Source organism: Phyllobates terribilis, unplaced genomic scaffold (genome assembly GCF_046119375.1).
Source record: "Phyllobates terribilis strain yellow unplaced genomic scaffold, ASM4611937v1 Scaffold_4__5_contigs__length_816908805, whole genome shotgun sequence".
NCBI classification, from domain to species: Eukaryota; Metazoa; Chordata; class Amphibia; order Anura; family Dendrobatidae; genus Phyllobates; species Phyllobates terribilis.
The window spans coordinates 559492239-559517998 of record NW_027362764.1 but is presented as its reverse complement, the minus strand read 5'-3'; the positions used below and the strand labels follow the sequence as shown (position 1 = coordinate 559517998).

The following is a 25760-nucleotide window of genomic DNA, read 5'->3' as shown; positions in this document are numbered from 1 at the left end:
CCTCTGTGTCGCAACCAGGAAGTAATTAAACACCCAGGGCTGATTGTCAAATAGAGCAGGAGGGAGGTAGCCGCTGGGTCCTAGAATGAGACCGCTAAGAAGGTGTCTGTAATGCCAAACGAATGGATCTCCTGCAACCAACTGCAGGCCAACTGTCTGTCACATCTGACACACCCATGACACTGATACATGCTGCCCAGAGATCAGGTAGCATGTATCAGCTGTCAGGTTCACTTTAAAAGCCGGCAGGGGAAGCTGCCGTGGCGATAGTGTCACCTCTCCTAACTAAGCACTCACTGTCCAATGAAGAGGCTGAAAATAAACACTTCATGGAAAAACTTCCTAAACTATTCAAAATCATTTAGGGAAAAGAAAAACTCCAAAAACTCACCCAGAAAGCGTTTTCAAATGTTTCAAAACACACCATCTGCACACAGCCCAAAAGTAATACACACTACTGAGGCTGTACTACAGGGGGCGCCACCTTTGTTAACCTGCCACCCTGTTTGTACACTCACACAGAAGGCTCAAATATAAAATCTGATGTAAAAAAAAGCTGAAGCAGAAGAACCAATCACATCACTCCTTTCACTCGATTGTCTTGGAAAAAGAAGCTGCAGTTTGATTGGTCAATTGGGAAATGTTTCTGTTTACCTGTGACCTGCCCTCAGATGACCATTCCATGACCCGGGGAGACAGCCGGACGCGCTAGGGGGCGCTGTTACATGGCGGCGCGGGAGGAGGGCGGTCCTGGGCACTCAGGAGGATCCGAGCGCTGCTGCTGCTGGGGATGAGCAGTGCAGGCATCTAGGAGGGGGGAGGAGAGGCTGATAATAAGGGATAACGCTCAGCCCCATGACAGCTGCTCGCCGCTCATTCACCACTGCGCGCTCCGGCTGTGAGAGCGGCTGCCATTACTGAGCGGTGTTCAGAGCCGTCATAGTGAGGAGAGCAGACATGAAGGCGTGTGCAGGAGCCGGGGGCCAGCAGCACCGTCTGCAGGATACACAGTGTGCGGGGCAGTGCTGCGAGGGGCGCGGCGGGGACCCCTGGAAGGAGTGCATGGACACCGCCGTACAGCTGGCGCTCAGGGCTGGCCAGGTGAGCTGACTACTGCACCCACCATCCAGCTACGTGAGAAGGGGCTTCACCAAAATGTCCTCCTCATCCTAGTGCTGCAGGGACCGATGAGTGTGTGACCTGGGGAGATGAGACAGTAAGAGTTGTCATAGTGCACTGCATTATGTCTGCAGCCTGGGAAGGACGAGCACAGGCACACCCCATTCTCTGACCGGTAGCAGCAGTGCTGGCAGAGGGGCTCAGCCATTGGCTCTTCTATCATGTTTCTATTTCAGTTGCTTTAGTAGCCACTGAAAATGGAGGACAAGGTGCAGCCAAGTGTTAGGCTCTGTTCAGACTTCATTCCCTCTCCTCTGTGTCTGCCCTGGGACCATGGATCCATAGGCCCCATGTAGCAGGTGGATGGCGGTGGTTTTGCAGTGTGTGTAGTCTATATATTATATATTATATATATATATATATATATATATATATATATATATATATATATATATATATATATATATATATATATATATATATATATATATATATATATATATATATACATACATACTAACAAGAACCTTCCCAGCAGAAGCCGTCCGAAGAATGACCGTTACCGGTTAACTGCTTCAGTGTCTGAAGTGGTTAAAATAAGTGACATAGGACTGAGCATGTGCACAGCAATCTCGCTTTTACATTGCTGCGCATTACCTTCTTTTTGTCATGTGCGCCTATCTTATCATATACACCTATCCTCGCGTGGTCACCAATGTGTAATTGTAGTCTTCACCCACCTTACAGACAGGGGAATGGTAACACCCAGGTGTCGACTTGTTCATACATTTCCTGGAATAATAACGGAGGAACAGCTTCAGCATTATTTCATGGAAACTACAGGTCCATACTAAAACCAACAGGCCAGAACTAACAGGTCCTCTTTAACTCCTTCACAACCATTTTTTTTGTTTTGTTTTTGCACTTTTCTATTTCTCCCCTTTCTTCTAAGGGCCATAATTTTTTTTTATTGTTCCGTTGAGATGGCCGTATGAGGGATTTATTTTTGGAGGACAAGTTGTAGTCTTGAATGACTCCATTCCCTTTACCATATCATGGAAAAAAAAATAATTCCAGTTGTGAAATTGACAAAAAAGTACCATTATGCCATTGTTTTTTTACTTTTATTTATTTTTTATGGTATTCATAGTGTAGTAGAAATGACCCTCAGCAAAATTAGTTTGCCATTTTCTGAGACATGTAATGTTTTTATTTTTTCCTTTTTGAGTTGTGTGGGGGCTTGTTTTTTTTGCATATGGAGCTGACGTTTTTATTGATACTGTTCCTAAGTACATGCGACCTTTTCATTGCTTTTATTTCTTTTTTTATTTATTTAGGTGAGGCAACTGAAAAAAAATTGTCAATTCTGGCATTTTGAGCATTTTTTTTTTGTGTTCTACAGCTTTCACCGTATACTTTAATCTTCTATTTAACTTGGACTTTTACAAATGTGGCCATACCAAATATGTTGTTTTTAGTTCTTTATTCTTAAATAAAAAGGGTGATTTCAAGTGTTTAATATTTTTAACATTTATTATTATTTTTTTAATGTATTTGTATCTTATCTATTTAGTGGAACTGAACCTGCAATTTATTTATTTTTTTTGTTCCATCTACTGCAGTTCCACAGTATTGCAGTTTATAGACGATACGACTATTTCCTATGAAGCCCAGCCACCGGCCTTGGCTTCATTAACACCCAAAGGTGGCCTTCAATTACTCCTTAGTCCTTACTGCCATTGCAACCCAGTGGTACCCCACAAGTATGTTGCAGTGTGCCGATGGGCAGTGCTCGATTCTGTACTGTGACGGTGAACTGAAATAATTAGTTCTGACACAAAAAGCCGAACAAAGGCATATCTTGAGCCCCTGTGTTCCTGAAAGCTGAAGTTCTCCTTCTGTATTCGGGTTATGGCTAAGGAACCCCATGACCGCAGTAATGACATCACAGAGATTCCCTCTGTAGAGGGGGCTAGGAGGCATGTGTAGAAGATTCAATCTACTATTATTAGTCATCTGTATATGGGGACTGCAGGAAACTCATAGATCATATGTTCCCTGCAAACCAAAGCTCCAATAGTAAAATTAATTAATTTAATAAATATTCGGAGACAGAGAAGTTAAATAATTAAAATAAACTTTTTTTTTTTCTTCTTGCCAAAAAAGTGCATACTTTTAAAGTGGGTTGTCCTATAAACATTTATCACCCCTAGTGTGGGACCCCTACCAGGTACCCCAGTGTCCCTGTGTGCATGAAGGAAGTATTCATGTGATCATCACTCCCTACATTGTCTATTCCAGTTGTTGTTTTTTTTCCCCTTCTCCAATGACAGCACCACCTGAGAGAGGGTATCCGCCCACCAAGGACAGGAACCTACTGAATGATGCGGAAGAGAGGTACCGCCTTTTTAGTTTTGGTTCCTGTCCTTGATGGGAACCTCGCCAGGTGGTACCTCATGTACCTGGAGCTTGGATTCCGGGGTCGGTGAGGCCGTGGAAGCAGCAGATGGCCCCTGTTCTCAGCCCATCTGGCTGCTGCCCGGGTCTGCGTGTGGTGGGGCTCCCTTCCGGAGTCCTCCCCGCGTGCGCCGGGTCCTGCGGCCGGGTCTGCGCCTCACAATGGACTAGACTGAGCTCGCCGGCCGGCAGGTCTTCCGGGTCTGCGCACGTGGGGGTCGCATCGCACCCTGTGACGGAGCGTGCCGGAAGTCCGGGCTGCGCACGCGCGGGGTGGTGATGCCCCCTATCACGGAGTGCGCCGGAAGCCGGGTCTGCGCATGCGCGGGTGGGAGGCCGACATCCCGTTGCAAGCGCGCCGGGTGCCGCTGGGCTGCGCACGCGCAGAAGGAGGAGGATCTGCGGTGTAGCGCGCGCCAGCTGGCCAAGTTAAAAAAAAAAAAAGGAAAGAGAATGAGCATGCTGCTGGAAGAGGAGGAGCCTAAAGGAGGTGGAGCCCTACTGCTTTTAAGGATGGGGAGCAATCAAGATGGCGGTGTCTGCATCCCCGCCATAATGAGTGAGGAGCCGCAGTCACCTGGGCAGCATCTGTCACAGCCGCAAGAGGTACAGCAGCAGCCACAGCCGCCAAAGCAGCGCAAGCAGCTTAAGCAACTGGAGCGAGAATCTTCCCATCACCAAAGCCACAGCAGTGGAGGGCGTACGAGTTCCGGCAGAACCGGTCAGAAAAGACCTCGTCAGTCCACCTCCGCCAGATGGGAGCCCTCATGTGAACGGCAACCACCGCCTCCGGTACCCTAGTCTGAACGGCAGTGTGGTGAGTGATCTTCGTGAAAGTCTCACCTTGAGTAATGTGCTCTTCTCTGTTTTCCTCTTTTTCTCCTTTCAATTCTTGGGGTGTTAGGAGCCAAATAAGTGTAGCTCTAAGAGTAAAAACAAGGAGTGTGCTTTATGTAAAATCAGTCTTCCCACCTCCTACGTCAAAAACCTGTGTGCGGACTGTATTCAGAAAACCATAGCAGAAGAGTCCCCCAGGTTCTGTATGGAATTAAAGAATCTGATCCAGACAGAAGTCAGGGATTCTTTAAAAAGCTTAACCTCACGCAGGAAGAAGAAGCAAAAACTAGTTTCCTCAGAATCAGAGGAATCGGTAGAGTCCCGGTTTACAAGACAACTGCCTTCCTCCTCTAAATCCCTCCTCATCATCATCGGAATCTTCGGATGATGATGGGGGGGGGGGCAGACCTTGTTTTTCGGTAGATAATACTGAGAGACTAGTTAAAGCCGTCAGAGTGACTATGGGTATTACTGATACCAAAGTTCCCAGAACAGTCCAGGATGTTATGTTCGGGGGCTTGGACCAGAGGAAGAGACGCACATTCCCGGTTAATGAGAGGATCAAATCGCTTATAGAAAGGGAATGGAAAAAAATGGAGAAGGGTCAGCTGCCTTCATCCTCTAAGCGGAGATACCCCTTTGAGGAAGAGGATGCGGCTAAATGGGACAAAACCCCCTAAGATTGATGTGGCCATTGCACAGTCCTCAAAAAGATCCACTCTGCCCTTTGAGTATTTAGGGGCCTTGAAAGACCCGCTTGATAAAAAAGCGGAGTCTTTCCTTAAACAAGCCTGGGAGTCGTCAGCAGGGGCCCTTAAACCGGCAGTGGCATCCACCTGCACCGCTAGATCTATGATGATCTGGCTTCAACAGTTGGAAGACCAGATTAGGGGGAATGTCTCGAGGGAGAAGATTTTGTCAGACCTTCCTCTTGTGCAGGGGGCGGCTGCATTCCTGGCAGATGCATTGGCAGATTCAGTGAGGCTGGCTGCCCGGTCTGCAAATCTCTCTAATGCAGCTCTTAGGGCATTATGGCTCAAGAGCTGGCCAGGGGATGTGCAATCAAAGACTAAACTATGCTCAATCCCTTGTGAGGGGGACTTCCTGTTCGGCAAAGGTCTAGATGACATCCTGGATAAGGCCGCAGACAAAAAACATGGGTTTCCCACTGTGTCTGGTTCCCAGTTTAAAAGCTCCTTTCGGAAGAGGAAGTACAGTCGCAGTAAAGCTCCCAGAGACCAAGGTACCTGGAAAGACAGGAAGCCGTATAACAGAGGCTTCATGTTCGGGGGTCCCTTCCCCGAGAATAAGAAGGCCCCTAAGTGACAGTCCGTCCCCCCCAGGTGGGAGGAAGGTTGTCCCACTTCCTGCCCGCCTGGGAGAAAATTTCATCCAATTCTTGGATCTTAGGGATAATCAGGAGGGGGCTCACATTGGAGTTCAAGAGCAGGCCCAGGAACACCGTCAAAATTTCAGCCCCCAGGGGTCTAGCGGAGCAGATAGCCTTACAGCAGGAAGTTCTCTCTATGCTCGTGAAGGGGGTTCTGGTGGAAACACCTGCACCCGAGCAAGGAAGGGGATTCTATTCAACTCTCTTCCTAATAAAGAAGCCGGACGGCTCCTTCAGGACCATTGCCAACTTGAAGAAGCTGAACAACCATTTAATCTACAGGCCGTTCAAAATGGAAACAATAAAGTTGGCCATAAGAATGCTATTTCCGGACTGTTATATGTGCGCCCTCGATCTGAAGGACGCCTACTACCACGTCCCGATCTTGGCAGATCATCAACAGTTTCTGAGGGTGTCTGTACAGTTCGGCAAGCACGCAAGGCATTTTCAGTTCGCAGCTCTTCCCTTTGGCATTTCCCTGGCGCCGAGAGTCTTCACAAAAATTATCCTGGAGGTCACAGCACATTTGAGGGAAAGAGATATTCTGGTCATCCCTTATCTGGACGACTTCTTAGTAGTGGGCAGATCAAGACAACTCTGTGCTCTAGCCCTGGCGGACGTCATGGCCAGTCTAAAACGCCTGAGTTGGCTGTTAAATTTAGAGAAGTCAAGGCTGGAACCAAAGCGGGTCCAGTCTTTCCTGGGTCTCATTCTGAACTCAGAAAACCAAACCTGTCTTCTACCAGAGGAAAAGAAGCTTCATACATATGGGAAGGAAAAATGGAAGTCACCAGTACTCACTGAATGGGAAACCATTGGGGAATTCAGAGATGGAGAAGGACTTGGGCATCTTGATTGATAGCAAACTAAATTGGAGTGCCCAAAGTCAGGCGGCTGCTGTAAGGGCAAACAGGGTAATGGGATGTATCAGAAGAGGTATAGCTGCAAAGGATGAGAACATTGTTCTTCCACTGTACAAAGCACTGGTCAGACCACACTTGGAATACTGTGCTCAGTTATGGGCCCCAATATATAGAAAGGATATAAATGAGCTTGAAAAGGTACAAAGGAGGGCAACAAAATTAATAAGGGGAATGGAGGGACTGCAATACCCAGAGAGGTTGGCAAAACTAGGACTATTCAGCCTGGAAAAGAGAAGGTTGAGGGGGGACATAATAAATGTGTACAAATATGTTAGGGGACAGTATAGAGACCTTGCCCGGGATTTGTTCAAAAGGAGGGATATTACGGTAACAAGAGGGCACTCACTAAGACTGGAAGAGAAAAGGTTTCAGCACCAGCATAGGAAGGGGTTCTTTACGGTAAGAGCAGTGAGAATATGGAATTCACTGAGTGAGGAGACGGTAATGTCGGATTCACTACACCAGTTCAAGCGGGGACTGGATGCTTTTCTAGATACCAGGCAGATTTCTGCATATACTTAAAAATAGAATAAAATAGTAGGTTGATACAGGGATTTATTCTGACTGCTGGTTTCAGAGTTGGGAGGGAATTTTTCCTCAGGTGAAGATTGGCTAAATCATTTGGGGTTTTTGCCCTCCTCTGGATCAACTTTAGCAATTACAGAACTAACAGGTCGAACTTGATGGACGCAAGTCTTTATTCGGCTTTACTAACTATGATGAAGCTGAAGATCGGATCCCTAATATCTCGGGTTATCAGCAATCCGACCATGACCCTGAGGAATGCAATGTCTCTGTTGGGTACAATGACATCTTGCATCCCGGCGGTTCAGTGGGCCCAGTACCATTCCAGATGTCTTCAGCAGGAGATCCTGGCAGCGGACAGGCGGCTCAAAGGTCGCCTAAATGGGAAAATATCTCTTCCAGAGGTTGTAATCAACTCCCTGGACTGGTGGAGATCTCCAGTCAATCTATCTTTGGGGGTTCCTTGAACCTTCCAGGTGTCGGATGCAATTACAACAGACGCAAGTGCAGAAGGCTGGGGAGCTCACCTAAGAGATCGTTCTGTACAAGGCCTCTAGTCGGACAGCGACTCAAGTCTCTCTTCCAACATGAGGGAGCTGTTTGCAGCCCAAAATGCTCTAATAAAGTTCAGTCCTGTTCTTCGGGGTCATCACATCCGGATAATGTCAGACAACAGATCGACAGTCGCCTACATCAATCATCAGGGGGGTACCAGGTCTCTTCCTCTGATGTTAGTAGCGGATCAGATCTTCAGGTTTGCCGAGAGTCAGCTGCTCACGCTCTTGGCGCTGCATATAAAAGGGGAAGAGAACGTAAAGGAGAGTGGGAATTGAATCCAGCCGTATTTCAGCAGATGGGGACAGCCCCAAATAGATCTGTTTGCAAACAGACACAATCGAAAGACCGAAATCTTTTGCTCCCTGAATCCAAAAGAGGGGGCATTTGCGGTGGACGCGCTGCATATTCCTTGGAATTTTACTCTAGTCTATGCCTTTCCCCCTTTAATACTGATCCCTACTATCCTGAGGAAGATCCGAGAGGAAAGGGCGAGGGTTATATTGATCGCCCCGTTCTGGCCCAAGAGACCATGGTTCACTTGGATGAAGATAATGTCCCAAGCAGATCCATGGGTTCTTCCGGACATCCCGATCTCCTCAGGCAGGGCCCAGTCTGTCATCCTCAAAGATCGGGCCTGGATTTTGAAAGGTCGCTATTGACACAAAGGGGGTTTTCTCCGGATCTGGTTACTACCCTACTGACAAGTAGAAAGCCTGTAACAACTAGGATCTATGGTAGAACCTGGGCTAAGTTCCTGTCTACCTCGGGTCAGTCTGCCAAAGGGAGGATTCCTATTGAGGCCATACTAGAATTCCTCCAGAAGGGGTTAAGCATGGGACTAGCCACCAGTACTCTTAAGGTACAAGTATCAGCTCTGGGGGCATTATATAATTATGACTTGGCGGCGAATAGGTGGATCATTAGATTTATTAAAGCTTGTGATAGGTCCAGGCCTATTCCTACTCCAAGGATGCCTCCTTGGGACCTTAATTTGGTTCTGGAGACACTAACCAAACCTCCCTTCGAGCCCTTAGAGGAAGTTTCAGAAAAAATCCTAACTTTAAAGACTGCCCTACTGGTAGCCCTGACATCAGCTCGTAGAGTCAGTGACTTACACACACTATCTGTTAACCATCCATTCACTCAAGTATGTACGGATAGAGTAATCTTAAGACCAGACCCAGCCTGTCTTCCGAAGGAAGCCTCCAAATTCCATAGGACGCCAGTAAGCACTCTACCTTACTTCTATCCTAATCCTAGGGATTCTGAGGAACATTAAGCTTCACACCTTAGATGTTAGGAGGGTGTTAGTCCAGTATTTGGAGGTGACTAAAGCCTGGAGGAAGAGTGACGCCTTATTTATATCCTTTCAGGGGGCTAGAAAAGGACTTAAGGTTACAAGAGGGACCATAGCTAGATGGGTCAGGGATACTATTACCTTAGCCTACTCTTCTAGCAATCTGCCGGTTCCAGAGAACCTGAAGGACCACTCCACCAGAGCGGTAGCTGCTTCCTGGGCTGAGAAGGCTGATGTGCCCATCGACGTCATATGTAAGGCGGCAACTTGGTCATCCCCCGCTACATTTTACAAACATTACCGTCTTGACCTTTCCTCTTCTACTGATCTGTCCTTTGGTAGGAAGGTGTTGCAAGCGGTGATCCCTCCCTCTGGTTTCTGATCTCTATAAATCTCTCAGGTGGTGCTGTCATGGGAGAAGGGGAAAAGATCCTAGTTACTTACCGGTAACGGGATTTTACAGAGCCCATGACAGCACCCTATTAATTCCCTCCCCTTTATCACTATGGTGTGCACTTTTTAAGGTGTTTATTACAAATGTTGAGTTGGCGGTTATGTATTAACCTGTTTTCGGAGGCCCTCTCATGCTCTGAAACAAAAACTGATGCGGAAGAGAGGTACTGCCTTTTTATTCAGTAGGTTCCTGTCCTTGGTGGGCGGGTGCCCTCTCTCAGGTGGTGCTGTCATGGGCTCTGTAAAATGCCGTTACCGGTAAGTAACTAGGATCTTTTTGTAATACAGCTGTTTTATTCTTCTATAGTTTTTTTTTCCCCCTCTATTTATTCTTTTGAGGGTAACACATACCGTACTCACATTTTTTCTGTACTCTATATATTGTGTGCAGTAGAGCCATCCTGTTACATCACTGGGAAATAGATAATGTGAAAATGGTTTGCCAGGGATATGTAGGGCATTTGTCATCGGGTGGTACAGTCACACAGAATATAAGCCATAAAAATGCCATTGCTTAGTAATGAGCTCTCTATATCAATGGATGCTGGCATGGAAGAAGTGAAGCATATGACGCTGTTCCGGACTTCCTTTTGATGTTTCTATTACATCCTGACCCATATATTTGATTCAACACTTATGTCTGCTGCCATAGTAGCGCTATGCATTGACTGTGAACAGTTGTCCTCGAGGAAGCGAAGGTCACAATGAACTGACAGACACTGGTTTAGGATGCAGGACCATTTGCCTTTACAATTTCCTGAGGTTAGAACAATTGCTTAAGTGGCTTTTTCTGTAGTATTTACCAGTGTTGTGCTGCACGGATCGATTTCTTTCTAAGGCTGCTGGATATTTTCCTAACACTTTACGCAATGACGTTGCTTTTCTTTGTAGTTATTACGGTGATACACATGATCTTCCTTTTGCAGTGTTGTCTGACACGGATTCTCAGTATCTTTCCATTTCCTGGCAGAAAAGCTATTTTCGTACTACAGAAACATAGCGCACACTCTCCCTCATTGTCTTTGGGCAAATACCCTCGGCTGCGGCTGCTCGCTCTTACCGGCCCCAACTGACCATGGCCTTGCCAGTTACTTGCTTGTAGCAATCTGTTGTTTTCTTGAAGAATTTTCTGTTTGAACAGTGGTTCTGTAGTAATTTTAGAGTGATACATCTCCATATAAATGATAGCTGTGCCCTGTAAAACAATGGAGAATTGTGGGGGGATTTAATCTCCCATGTCAAAAACATTTACATCTTCATAGTTCTGCTGTATGGAAATAGGCTTTGGGGCATTTGGTACATTTCTAATAAAATCAGCATGTGAACCGCACCCATTCCTGATATCTGACATGATAGTTATATTGAAATGCAGACGACTTGTTCATATTTTTTTTTTTTTTTTTTAAGTATTTACTCTAAGGTTAAGTTTCCATGATGAGTTTTTTGATGCTCCATATTTTTGCTGCACAAAACACACAGCGTCTTACAGTTCTAGCAGAGTGACTTTAACTTACGCAGCATGTCAATTTCTCTTGCAGGCACGCTGAGGTTTATGTGCGGATTTTCCCCATAGAATTGTGAAAAATCTGCAGGTAGAAAACACACTAAAACCACATGTAATCCGCACATGACTGTATCAATAAGGTTTTGTCAAAGTGAGATACTAGGAAGTATTAAAAACAAAGCTGTTTTATATAAAATATGACATACCAAAAAGAAGCAAAAACTTCGTCAAAAACACGATAAAAATGTATGCAAAAAAAAAAAGTACTAAAACTAAAAGAGCAAGTAATTTTACCTAATAAGTGCAGCACTCATTGTGGAATCTTAGCTTAAAAAGAGCAGTATTTTGACTCGCTGGAAAATATTACTACGACTTCTGGCCATAAATTGCAAATGTAAAGAGTGGATTATTTGTGAAATGAGCCTAAACACTCTATAATAATGTGCCTGTTCAGAATAAGGTGGGCTGTGTGTATAAATAAAGAAACAATATTTCTGGCCATTACTTGACTTTTACCCTGCATTGTTCACTAGTTTTCCCCTCTAGATTCTCCATATCTGATTGTCAGTTGTCTCTGATCTGGTGGGTGAAGACTATGCACATTACACACAGAGCTGAGGGAAGGGATACCTGGCACATGTTGTTTAGAAGCAGCATTGAGTAGAGTATCTGTGAATCCAGGTCAGAAGTGAGGTAAAACACTTACTAGAAAGCAGCAATTTCAGTATGTCTGCGCTTCTTCTTTTTTCTTTTTTTTTTCTTCATCTCTCGCACCACCATTCTTTTCCATAGACTTCAGTAGGCAGCTGCTCCTTGGTGCTTTAGCTGTTTTTCAGTGTGTAGGAGACAGGTGGATGAGACGCATTAAAGCTGATAAGGGAACAAAAAAACATGTTTCTGGTAAGATTAATAATATTATAACTTCATATATAGGTGCATCTCACTAAATTAGAATATCATCAAAAGTTAATTGATTTAAGTTCTTCAATAAAAAAAAGTGAAACTCATAGATTTATTACAAACAGAGTGATCAATTTTAAGTGTTTATTTCTGTTAATGTTGATGATTATGGCTTACAGCCAATGAAAACACAAGTCATTATCTCAGTAAATTAGAATACTTTTATAACAGCTTGAAAAATGATTTTAAAATCTGAAATGTTGGCCTACTGAAATGTATGTTCAGTAAATGCACTCAATACTTGGTCGGGGCTCCTTTCACATCAATTACTGCATCAATGCGGCGTGGCATGGAGGCGATCAGCCTGTGGCACTGCTGAGGTGTTATGGAAGCCCAGGTTGCTTTAATAGCAGCCTTCAGCTCGTCTGCATTGTTGGGTCTGGTGTCTCTCATCTTCCTCTTGACAATACCCCATAGATCCTCTGAGGTTATGGTCAGGCGAGTCTGCTGGCCAATCAAGCACAGTGATACTGTTGTTTTTAAACCAGGTATTGGTACTTTTGGCAGTGTGGACAGGTGCCAAGTCCTGCTAGAGAATGAAATTTCCATCTCCAAAAAGCTTGTCGGCAGAGGGAAGCATGAAGTGCTCTAAAATTTCCTGGTAGACGGCTGTGCTGACTTTGGTCTTGATAAAACACAGTGGACCTACACCAGCAGATGACATGGCTCCCCAAACCATCACTGGTTGTGGAAACTTCACACTAGACCTCAAGCAGCTTGGATTGTGGCATCTCCATTCTTCCTCCAGACTCTGGGACCTTGATTTCCAAATGAAAATGGGAACTCTGGGACCTTGTGGAGTGTGTCAATGACTGCCTTCTGGACATCTGCCAAGTCGGCAGTCTTCCCCCATGATTGTGGAGCCTACTGAAACAGACTAAGGGACCCTTTTTAAACGCTTAGGAAGCCTTTGCAGGTGTTTTTTGTTAATTATTTTAATTTACTGAGATAATGACTTTTGTGTTTTCATTGGCTGTAAGCCATAATCATCAACATTAAAGGGGTTGTCCGGTATTTTTTTTTTTTTAAGTTGCCTAATGTATTCAGTATGTGGGCATAAGTATCTCTGTTAACACCTTGTGTTGCAGATAATGCCTGTGAGCGGTGCTATCACTGGCCCACTCACAGGTAATCACGTGACCCCCGGCTGCAGCTGGCGCTGACCTCCGCTGACGTCATGACAAGTCCAGGCTTCAGCCGAGGGTCCCTCTAACACGTTTCACCGGTGGCTGCTGGATTGTGGGCGGGGTTATTCTCCTGCGTCACACCCGGCATCCACCGCACGCTCTCACTCTCCTTATTCATTGGGAAAGCGCGCAGTGGATGCTGGGTGTGACGCGGGGACCCCAGCGCTGAGTCACACCTCACTTGTCGTGACGTCAGCGCTGGGTCACGTGATGCCTGTGAGCGGCCACCGATAGCGCTGCTCACAGACATTATCAGCAACACAAAGTATTTACAAATATACTTGTGTCCACATGCTGAATACATTGGGCAAATTAAAAAAAAAGTACCGGACAACTTCTTTAACAGAAATAAACACTTGAAATAGATCACTCTGTTTGTAATGACTGTATATAATATATGAGTTTCACTTTTTGTATTGAAGAACTGAAATTAACTTTTTGATGATATTCTAATTGTGTGAGAAGCTCCTGTATCTGCTTGAATGCTAAAATAGTTGAGAAATATTGACCAAGTAGCCCCATGTACTTACTCTCAGGTGATGCTCTCCACCATTGTTAGCCTTGTGTTTACAGGGTACAATAAGGATTGCAGACTGAAACGTATGTTTAGATTGAAATGACTGAGATGTGTCAAGTTTCAGTATCTTGCATATGAATTTCAGTGTGATGCAAAGTATTTCCTGAGTGGTTACCCTGAAACACTTTCTTATGTTACAACTCTGCAATGTACTGAGCAATACATTGCTAAACACCGGTGTGCTAACCCTGTGGTAGGAACCTATGTGAGCCCTGTCTACAAGTTACAGCATGCAAGCTATAAAGGTGTATTTGTGCATGGCTTATATTGTTTCTGCACGTTCATACAGTGGAATTACAATTAATTACAGAAGCTAATTTTCTTGGCAGGTGGTCAGAAAAGCTCTAACAGAAGAAAAAAGGGTGTCTACGAAAACCTCAGTGGTGGACCTGGTGACAGAAACCGACCATTATGTAGAAGAGTTAATCATTTCTGCTCTGAGGGAGAAGTTTCCTTCTCACAGGTGAATTATTGAAAAGCATGGTGGGTCTGCAAGGGTTGTCAGAGGTCTTCTGGCATCGGCTGGTACTGTCACATACTGAGGAGGAGGTCCTGTGACAGCTGCTCAATTTCTCTAGATCTAGCAACTCTCATTATCAAAGGTCTGTTTCTCTGCACTGCAGGGAATTTGAGGTGTAGAAATAAAATGGCACTCCACCCCAAAACTGCCTTCTGGACATCTGCCAAGTCAGCCGTCTTCCCCATGATTGTTGAGCCTACTGAAACAGACTAAGGGACCTTTTTAAACGCTTAGGAAGCCTTTGCAGGTGTTTTTTGTTAATTATTCTAATTTACTGAGATAATGACTCGTGTTTTCATTGGCTGTAAGCCATAATCCTCAACATTAACAGAAATAAACACTTGAAATAGATCACTCTGTTTGTAATGACTCTATGTAATGAGTTTCACTTTTTGTATTGAAGAACTGAAATAAATTAACTTTTTGATGATATGATTTTGTTTGTTTCTAAAAGTAGAAAATCCCTTTAATCTCATGGCATTGTAAATTTATGGCATAGGATTAAAGCTCCTATGTTTTTCACGGATTTCACCATCTCTGATAGTCTATGAATAGCTCACATGTCCAACCAAGTGGTCCAGCAAAATCACGCAGGTATGCCTGATATTGAATCAAGTGTAGAATCAAAATTGGCAATTTAAGTTGCTCTTAAAGGGGTTTTCCCACGAACAAAAGTACATTTTAATCAATAGATCTTGGAATAATAATAACTTCCACAATTGGATGTGTTTAAATAAAATGTTCCTGTGCTGAGATAATCTTATAAATGTGCCCCCGCACAAGAGACCGAACGCAGTGGAGAAAAGACTGGGGGACATCGGAAGGTGAGTATAATGTTTTTTTATTTTTATTTTTTACTATTTTTATTCTTTTTTTCAACTATTAACTTGGTCACACTATATAAATCAATGCCTGTTGCATGGATTTATATAGTGTGACCAAGTTGTCAAGCACTTTTCCAAGTGATGCCAAAATCACTTGGAAAAGCGCTTGATAACCCGCATGCAGAAATGCATGCAAAAACGTTTGACAAACGCTTCTACCTGGCAGGAAAAACGCATGTAAAATCCGCATGTGTTTTTCCTGCCAGGGAAAAGCGGAAAAAATATGCAGCATTTCTGCATCGTGGGCACTTAGCCTTTAAGGTTTTGGACAGTGTGCAAGCAATTAATTTGTTTCCTTAGGGGACGTGAATCTACAATTGCTTGATTGCCTATGCTATACACTGTAATACTATGGTATTGTCAGATACTGAGGCTTTCACTAGGCCCCCATCTGTGATGGCAATCCATTATTACCCAACGAACGCATTGCCAGGGGAGCTATGGCTATCAGAACTGACGGCCGTCATGTTGAAACCTTTCAAATACCACTGGCACACATGAGTGGTGACATTTAAGGGGTTAAACTATTGAGATTGACACTCTCCGATCTCCTCTGTTAACATCAATTGACAGCTATGTAACAGAGCCATGCACATGGAGTGAGCTCAGCCCCTGAACCTGCTCCATGCAAACAGTGCTTACATCCTCCATACATAGACGATGTATGTCACTCAGGGTTTAATGTATCAATGTGTGCTAACCCTAAATGAGCAATATCGCACTTTCTATCTCAGATGACCCAAAGTAATATTTAGGCTATGTGCCCACGATGCAGAAATGCTCTGGATTTTTCCTGAGCGTTTCTACATCTCCCTGGCAGTAAAAACGCATGTGGATTGTACATGCGGATTGTACATGCGTAAGTGAAGCATTTTTCACATGCGATTTTTGCATGCGGGTTATCAAGCTCTTTCCAAGCGATTTTAGCATCACTTGGAAAGTGCTTGACAAGTAGGTTACACGATATAAATCCATGCAACCGTCATGGATTTTATATAGTGTGACCAATTTAGTGAGAAAAATGATAAAAATGGTAAAAATTAAAAAAAAAAAACCCACTATACTCACCTTCCGATGTTCAGTATAATGTTTGCGTCAGGGAAACGAGGAGCGAAACGGCGTTGGAGTGGTGTGAGGGGGCTGGGGTAGGTCTCCAATCTTGCCTTCATTATCATGGTCTCCTTTGTTTGCCATATTATTAATGTAGCCCCCTGCTTTGGGGCTCAGACATGATTTGACTCCTTCCAGCCAACCCTCTTTTTGAAGTTTCCATCCTTTCAGCAGAAAATAATCATTATATTTCTCTCTTTATGGTATTTTTACTCTTGGTAATTAATTGATTTTATATATAGATATATAGAGAGAGAGAGATTTATTTATTGCACAAGCACTTTATGTTAATTTATATGTATTGATTTTTTTTGGCACCTTTTGTGTGTTTTTTATAACACATATATCTATTTTATGCTGCTAATAGAGGTGATCATGTTTATTTATTTATTGGTAATCTAGACTTGGCTGGCACAAAAAATATATATTATCTTTTTTATAGGAGACCCATGTTTAATAGTTATTGTGAACACCCCCCCCCCCCCTCCTGAGCTGTATTTTATTTGTTTTATACACATTTTTAATTGTCTTGTTGTCTGTTTTTATTTGTCTCTATTGAATGAAATCTGAATTACACTTGATAGTGTTATAGTCCCTTGCATACCTTTCTTTTATGGTTTGTATTCAGAGTTTGAGATCTGGATTTACTATTTTTTGAAATTTGTGGTATTTCCTTTTCTTTATAGGATTTATACTATGGTACCCGGGTCTGGATGAGAGTCTCCTGTCCTCCAGACCGGGGTACCATCCGCACATTGAATCGCTTAATATCCACATGTGCACATGTAGTGATGCGGATATTAAGCGATTCAATGCAAGTCAATGGCGGCGAAAATGCCGCGATTACGCAAAATAATTGGTAGTGCTGCAGATTTTTCCGCAATGATAATCCGCAGCGGAAATTTCCGCAGCATGTGCACAGCACATGCGGATTATCATTGGGGAACATGACAGACCTTCTACCAAGCGTTTTTTAAGCGTTTCTGCGGCGGAATTGCCGCTGTGTAAACGCTTAAAAAACACACAGTGGGCACACAGCCTAAAAAATGTCAAAATCTGATGTATTATCTACAGACCTTTTATGCAGAAAATGTTAAAAAAAAAATTCAATTGAACCAATAGTATTAATTCCTGCTAGTAAAACCTAATTTTGTGATTGAACAGGCTAAAGTACTCTGCTTTTTTTTTTTTTTTTTTTTCTCCAATGTCTAGATTTATCGGTGAAGAATCTACCTCTGCAGGTTCCAAATGCGTTTTAACGGAGAGCCCAACATGGATCATTGACCCCATAGATGGAACCTGCAACTTTGTACACAGGTATAAATGATGGTGATTATTGCTTAGGACTCCTACTCATATTGTTCTTCTATTGTGAATACAGCTCTTTGCCATTTCTGGAAGTCCCTTAAAGAGTGAGTGCACATGCACCACTTAGACAGGGCTCTTCAGAGCACTGTTTGAGCAGCAATTGCAAGCTCTATAGCAAAGAGCTTGTAAACCTGCACTCCTTGCCTCGGAGGCCAGCCACCGCTGTTAGATTGAAGTGGTGGCCAGAAACCTAGGTATCGTGCAGTTAACTATAGAATTACAAATCTTGAGAACAGAGTGGATTAAAAAAAAAAGTTTAAATTGTAAGGTTGCTTGATTTACAGGCACTTTGGGTAAAATTGCACTTATCAAGATGACACACCCAATTTAAAATCTTTATCGGTCAATTAATGTAATAGGTGAAATCCTAAAAAATGTTGCCCTTAGACCCTACTACTTTGCAAAATGCTTTATTTCACTTTTCTTATTGGCTTGTCTGAAGTATTGATTTCTTACACTGGCAGTTGCTTTATAATCTTTATTTTTTATTTGTGCCACTGAAATCAGGTTATTTCCTTCCACAGGTTTCCAGTGGTGGCTGTCAGCATTGGATTTGCTGTCAATCGAGAGGTATAAAAAGTGTACTGTAAGTTGGTAACCTGAGATTCCTAATGGTATCTCATTGGGGAAGGGTAAGAGGTTGTTTTCTAAATAACTTTGAAGGGATGTTATCACAATTATACAAAGTAAATCCAACAATTTCTTGAGTTTCTAAAGACACCAGGTATCTGGTATTTGCTCCTTTGTCTTGGATGGGTGACATTGGGTTGGTGCATACAAAGAACTATAATATGTTTTCAAGAAATTGATGTTCTGGATACTGATGGTTAGGCTCTGTTCACATGTCCGTTTGGACATTCTATTTGTCTGGTCCATTTTAGGAATAGACCAACTGAATAAGAGATCTGTCGCATCATTTGAGGAAACAGAAATATGGGGCCCCATTGATTCTTACGGGGTCTCTGGGTTTCATTTTTTAAATGGAAGGGATAGTTCTGCATGTTTTAAATATGGACAACAAATGACCTCACAGTAATCAATTGGGCCCCACGCTTCTGTTTGTATAACTGATTCAACAGATCACTTATTCTTTGTCTGTTCCTAAATTAGACCAAACAATGTCTGGTTTCACACAAATGTGATCAGAAACTTAGATGGCTTGCAGAAGATTTTTGTAGTAGTTGTTACAGGCTCTCTTTGAATATTGGTAGTGAATTTATTTTAGGAAAATCTATGTAAAAAAAGGTTACATCTAGTGCCACTGCTTGCATAAATGTAATGTCCAAGTCAATGGGTAAACAGACAAAATTGCAGATCGATATACTATTAGTCAATGGACGTAGATGAGCACTAGCACAAACAAGGTTAGCATCTTGTGTTAACATGGTATGATTTACTCTTCTATTGGACCACAATCACATCCTTCATCATTTTGATGTATGAAATGACCCCAATCCCTGTCATAGACATTAGTCGCAGACAGCTTCATATAATCTGTTATGCACTAAAGCATGTTCTTCTCCACCTGCCGTTGTTACATAGATGCAGGGTACAATGCATTCAAGGAAATCTGTCAGTAGGATCGTCCCTCCTAAGCTGTCTAAATGGGCATGCAGATCATAGAAAGTTGAATAAAATGATACCATGATATCTGCGATCTCAAGTTTTTATTCCAGAGAAATCCAGTGTTCTTTATATGTAAATGAGCTGTTAAGATCTATGGGCCGGACACAGATTTCCCTAAGAATCTGCCTCCAGAAAAGATTATTGTAAATGAACTGGGACGTTACCAGGGTGAGACATGTAGATCGGGAGAGCAGACTGTCTGTCAGTCATTACATCTCATGCTGGTAATGTCCCCCTTTATTTAAAATAATCCTTGGAGGCAGATTCTCAGGAAGATCAGTTTCTGACCCATAGATCTTAGCAGCTCATTTACATATTAAGAAAAATGTTAATTTTTCTGCAGTGAAACATTGGATTGCAGATATCAAGGTATCATTTTATTCAGCTTCCTATGACCTGCATGCCCATATAGACGACTTAGGAGAGACGATCCCACTGACAGATTTCCTTGCAGGTTTGGGTCCCATGGTACAGTTGCTGAAGGCCTCACTATGTGTGGGCGCTGATGTGAGCATAAGTTTCCCAGGAAAACCTCCGTGTTGCTGGAAATTTATGTACTCATTTGCTCCTACAGGTGGGCATGGTCTTTGGGCGCATGTGACTTTATGGACATTTGGTGACTAGTATGCTACTATGTTTCCTGAATGTTGTAGTTATGCTATTATTAATCTCCCTGCATCACATCAAAGAAAACAAATACCAGTTTCTTCTGCATGTTGCATAGCCTGCACTACAACTCAAAAGCCCAGAAAGACTGAAGTCACTTAGTAAATTTCCAAAATGGTAAAAATGCATTGTCAATTCAGGAGGTTATGTTCCCAAAACTGGAATAGCAGATTTCTGTTTTGTTTTTTCTCTTCCAGCTTGAATTTGGTGTAATATACCATTGCACTGATGAAAAATTATACACTGCAAGAAAAGGGCAAGGGGCATTCTGCAATCAAGAAAGGCTTCATGTTACAAAAGAAACGGGTTAGTTTGAGAAATTTTCAAAGCCATCCAATGTGTCAAATAGACAGATGGCATGAGAACAAGAAAAATTGACTTATTTGAGACAGAAGAAAGAACATGTGGTCTGATTCATTAAGACTGGCGTTTTATATGCCAGTCTAAATGAATTGGGTGCCTTCATTAAGAGGCAAAAAAGGTGAAAAAGTTCCAGCACCATTTAAAAACATTTATTTTATTCAAAATCCTTAAATTGACACATCCATCCGTAAGGAGGTAGACTGACAATGCAACGCTTTTCAGACGCAAATTAGGCGTCCTGTATGCTACATTCGTCTCTTGAACAAGTAGGCACATCTTAAAATTGCCATGCCCTTTCCCTAGAAAAGTTACTCCCTCCAGGTGATGGCATATATTTTTAGGGTAAATGATGAATTTGTCGTATGGACTGTCCCGCCCCAGCTCTGCCCACTTTGGTGGGGCTGTCCTGTACTGGTGTAAAAATTGTGATGTTTTACACCAGAATTCTGGTGCTGTATGCGAATGGCAGCAACCCCTGGAAGTCTTTGTGCAACAGGAGCATTGCATTAATGATGGCCCAGCCTGGGACTTGGTGGGTGAGATTGATGTGATGCTCACAAGACTACCCACGGCAGTGAATAATGTGCCAACATCAAGGACCATGCAAATTTAGACTCTGTTCTGCTTTTATTTCTCAGAATAATAACGAACTGTGAAAAAAATGGTTTGGTTGCAAGTGTTCTTTTTTGTAAGTTAACTTTTTTAGGCCATTTTAACACATGTGAAAATGCAGTGGTTTTCTTCCTCCCCACATCCCTTGCATTAGAATAAGCAATTGCTTTTTTACCATGATGTTTTTTTCGTTTTTTTTTCTAATGTGATTTTGGTGGCGATTTGATGCAGTGTTTTTGTTAAACACTTTTTTTTTAAGTGCAGAAACGATGGGATCCTACACTTAAAGAAGCACTTCCATCAAAGTTTTTATACTCTTAATTAGTGATGAGCGAACGTACTCGGATAACGTGCTATCCGAGCATGCTCTGTCTTAGACAAGTATCTTCGGCGTGCTCTGCTAATATGTTTGTCTCCCTGCGGCTGCATGTTTTCCGGCGGTAGACAGATACAACACATGCGGGGATCGGCTAACAAACAGGCAATCCCCGCATGTGTTGCATCTGTCTACTGCCGGAAAACATGCAGCTGCCGGGAGACAAACACATTAGCAGAGAACTCCGAAGATACTCATATAAGACCGAGCATGCTTGGATAGCACGTTATCCGAGCACGTTCGCTAATTTGTATTCTTAATGTATTGCATTCATCATATTATATAGCACTGTGTACTTACAATTGCGCATTTTCCCCTTCTAATCAGTTCTTCTCTTCCATTAGGTCTATGACCTCACATGATTAAAAACAGGCTAGATGAAAAATTCTAAGATCCTATGTAGATACAGGAAGTCCTTTTTTTTTTTTTTTTTTTTTTTTTTTTTTTTTTCCTTGCATGACTCCTCATTAGAACTACAATTCTAAATCCCTGCAAAGTCCTAGCAGCCCAACTCCACCTCCTCTTCAGCGCCTGACCCAGCTGCTCTGCTCCTTTCCCTTGCTAGGGACTTTGCTGTGATGTAGAATTGTAGCTCTAATGATGGCTCATGCATGGAAATGAGACTTCCTGTTCCTACATACAGATTAGAAGGATTACATGCAAGCAATACAGAACTTGTATGTAATGACATTACTTCTCTCCTCCTCCCGGCGCTTGTAATTACAATATTTGTTAGGAGTGATCAGTTGTCAGTGTGATAAGGATAGACACCTCAATCTAACCAGATCACACTGTAACAGCTGACTCTGCTGCCTTATGATTGCCCAATATCATATAGGGGAAGAAGTAAACTCCCCCCAAAGAAGAATCTCTGTTAACGCCTCTGTAGGTGTCCAACAACTCCATCGATTAGCTGCTGTCTGCTCCAGCTCAGCCAGATGTTAGTGAATGAAGCCAGAAAAGTGTAGCGGCATTACCGAGACCTGCAACTCCGCTCCTATCCCATTGAATAAGAAATCTTTTCATAAGGCATGACAATTGCTTTAAATGATCTTCACTTTCTGCAATTGTGCAACAAATTGTACTTAATATGTAATATTGTGTTTTACCATTGTTTCACCAGGTATCAAGAACTCTTTAATTGTAACTGAAATTGGTCCTAAGCGTGATCCTGCAACTTTAAAATTGTTTTTGGGCAATATGGAGGGGTTTTTAAAATTTCAAGCCCATGGGTAAGTAGTGTATATCCTGTGAAATAAAGATTCGACTTGCAATTGTCATAAATTGAGAATAACGTTTTTACCAATCCTACAATGTCAAAAGAATTAACAGTACATTATTAAAATTTTCTCAGGACAAAGCTGGTGTACTTAATTTGAAAATCCATAACGAATGGCTGTATTATCCCTGCTTTTGTCTGATATTGTATTTTAAGTCCAGCTCTAGAAAATAAGCTAACCAAATTAACAATTTGTCCCTTTTATTCTTTATCTATTCAGTGTTCGAGTGATTGGTAGTGCCACACTAGCCTTGTGTCACGTGGCATCAGGGGCTGCTGATGCCTATTATCAGTATGGACTGCACTGCTGGGACTTGGCAGCAGCCACTGTAATAATTCGGGAAGCTGGAGGCTTTGTGATAGATACATCAGGTAGGTGGTTAACTTTCTTGAAAATCCATTTCTTAGCAAGCAAAAATAGCTTTCCGAAATGTCACAAATTAATCTGCTTAACAGCATAATTACTTTTATTGTATTAATACAAGGAGATGGTGCTATTTAGAAAAATGTGTAATGAATAAATCTGAACTATGTGACATTTATTAAAGCCATGTGGACTGAAGCTTAAAGGAGTTACTGGGGCACTTTACTAATGCATAGTAGTCTGAGAAGTAAGACCTCCACTTATCCCTAGCGATCTTTTAGCCTTTCTTCACACAGCACTGACCCCAACCAACTGCAACAGGGCCCCATTAACGCAAATAATACTAAGATATGGTGGAACATACAAATTCAAGGTGCTGCTGGTTACCCAGATATGATGACGGCAGAGCAGATGGAAGATTCATTGAAGAGCTGGCTGTGCACTAAAAAAACCTCTCCTTTACTTTGGTGATACACTTCAGGGAGTAAACCCGAGAAATTTGGGAAAATAGTTCTGCCTCTGTACAGTGTGATGAAAGTTAAATATTCCCCAAAACACACTGAAAATCCAAATAAAGGAAAATATTTTACTACTTTGCTGTCTTTATTGAATTTTACATCAACTCTGCAACGCTGACTTCTCATCCTTGTATCCAACAGAGCTCGGTTCTGTTTTTTTTTTTTTTTAAATCTTTTTCTCCATACTATTGTACTCCTTGTGCACATCTAGTGCCTCAAGTCTCCTCTGCGTTGGGATCCTGCACATGGACAGAGGTGGCGGCAGCAACAGAATGCCCCTTTGCTTTCCCTTGTGTGTGGGATATTTGAGATTATATTGTTTGCATACGAGAGAGGGTCCTTGATCCAAATATATTACACCAGGCACCATTCTTGCTGTTAGGAGTGGAATTGTACAGCAAAAATTTGAAGGGGGTGCGGTGTTCCCTCCTTTCTCTTTTTAGTAAAAAAAAATTCTCTTCCATATGTGTGACTGATGGGGATGTAGTAATAGTGATAATGCACATATAGACAGCAGCCGATCAGTCACTGCAAACCGGGCCAGGGAACTGCTTGCCTAATAGCTTTAGAAGTCTGGTGTACTATGTGTTTGGTGTCCTTTTGGCTACTAGAAATTACAGGTCTGTAGCTGTAATATGGTGTCCCTACATAAGGCATCATATTAAACTGAAAAGTCCGCTGTAAAACAATACATTCTAAATATTTTGGGGAAAGGAATGTTATGTAAGAACCTCTCCTGTGGACACACTGCTACTCTTGTTGGCTCAGTCTGGTATAGCAGCTTTTTTTTTTTTTCTCTCAATGTTCCATGCATTTGTTTTCATATTTTCTTTATTATTAAAAGCTTACAATGCTGTAAAATAAACTGAACAATTCTGACCTTACCAAACCACTAAAGCACTCTGCTGATCTCTGCCCAATGATCTCCAGTGATGACTTGTAATGGCTGCAGTCACATGTCGTATTGACAGGTCATCACTGGAGCGCCGGGACCTGAGAAGTGGTGGTAAGGGATGGGTAAGGTGATTATTTATTTCAAGGGGCTGTACTATCCTGAGCAATAATTATCTATGTTGTCCACTTACAGACTATGCCCTGGCACATGGACTACAAAGCTGTGCTTGCTGATGAAAATGTGTTTTTCCTCTAGGTGGCCCTCTGGACCTCATGTCTTGTCGTGTGGTGGCAGCTGGTACAATGGAGTTGGCACAGAGTGTAGCTAAGGAGTTGCAAACTATTGACTATGGAAGAGATGATGACTGAATAGCTCTGTTGGCATATCCAAGACTGTGGGCATACACACACTGGCTTCCTTTGGCATACATGTACACTCAGCAGCACAACATTGTGTAAATGAATTGTGTGTATTGTTTTGTGTATTTCCAAGATGAGTAGCATTGTAAGTTTTAGGATCCACTTGTGCTTCAGTCGCTATTATTTTTAGTCCCTTTTGATTTTATTAACAGGGAAAATTTTTTATTTTAAACTGTGCTGGTAAATTGCCAGAAGATAAAAGGATATTTTACATCTGTCGTATTATTTTAATTCAAAATGTTATGTGGAATATACAACTAAAATTAATTAAACTTTATTTTTTCACAAACCAGTCTTCCGGTCACTGACCTACTACATGTCAGAGTGATTAACATTAATAGTGTGTGTTTAGCATCACAGGCAGGAATTAAAGGACTGCCTGGGCCTGTTCATACAAAATACTCTCCTTCCCTGCGTATTGACCTCTGCACAGGGCACAGAGCATGTCTTAGCCATAGTCAATGAACTGTTTCACTCTACTGGTTCTTATGCTCCATGTGGCTGCCGTAAAATATGTCTTTACACAAGCAAAGCAGCAGCTCAAGCAAGATGTCTGCCTGCTTAATCAGACAATGTAATAAAAATTACATTGAGAAAATACAAATTGACTGACTATATATTTGACATTCTAGTCTTAATTAGGAAAAATAATTTTAGGTGACACTTTCCCTATTTGAGTCCTATTTGATATCATCATTTGACCTGCTAATATTTTATTTCTTAACTATGCTGTATTTATTTAGGTATGACACACAAATGCATTATGGCCAGACTGCCCTCCCCTGAACACTTTTTTTTTTCTTTAAATTTGTGTGTATATGTGTGTTTTAATATACTCGCCTACCACTATCTTCTCAGGTATCCAGTGCCTTTCAGCTCCTCTTCTGAGTGATGTCACCGCTCTTCAGACTCTCCAGGTTACACTGCACTCTGCGTCACCTGGTGGTTTACAATGTACCGTATTTTTCGGACT

The 25760-nt window shown here is 42.4% G+C and overlaps 1 protein-coding gene across 1 annotated transcript; it reads left to right on the top strand.

Moving 5' to 3' along the window:
- The first annotated feature begins 681 nt into the window (after positions 1-681).
- IMPA2 (inositol monophosphatase 2) lies at positions 682-25076 on the top strand. The gene is made up of 8 exons (XM_073679008.1): positions 682-1101; positions 14117-14250; positions 17514-17618; positions 18194-18239; positions 20159-20267; positions 22436-22544; positions 22812-22963; positions 24624-25076. Exons 1-8 carry the CDS (start codon positions 958-960, stop codon positions 24734-24736), a joined length of 912 nt encoding a protein of 303 aa, XP_073535109.1. The 5' UTR covers positions 682-957; the 3' UTR covers positions 24737-25076.
- The last annotated feature ends 684 nt before the right edge of the window (positions 25077-25760 follow it).

What these genes read in the sequence shown, in the direction of transcription:
- IMPA2 (XM_073679008.1), top strand. Translation starts at nt 958, where the DNA reads ATGAAGGCGTGTGCAGGAGCCGGGGGCCAGCAGCACCGTCTGCAGGAT. An exon ending in GATTTGCTGTCAATCGAGAG is followed by an intron (nt 18,240 to 20,158) that starts GTATAAAAAGTG and finishes TTTCTCTTCCAG; the next exon opens with CTTGAATTTGGTGTAATATA. An exon ending in TCATGTTACAAAAGAAACGG is followed by an intron (nt 20,268 to 22,435) that starts GTTAGTTTGAGA and finishes TTGTTTCACCAG; the next exon opens with GTATCAAGAACTCTTTAATT.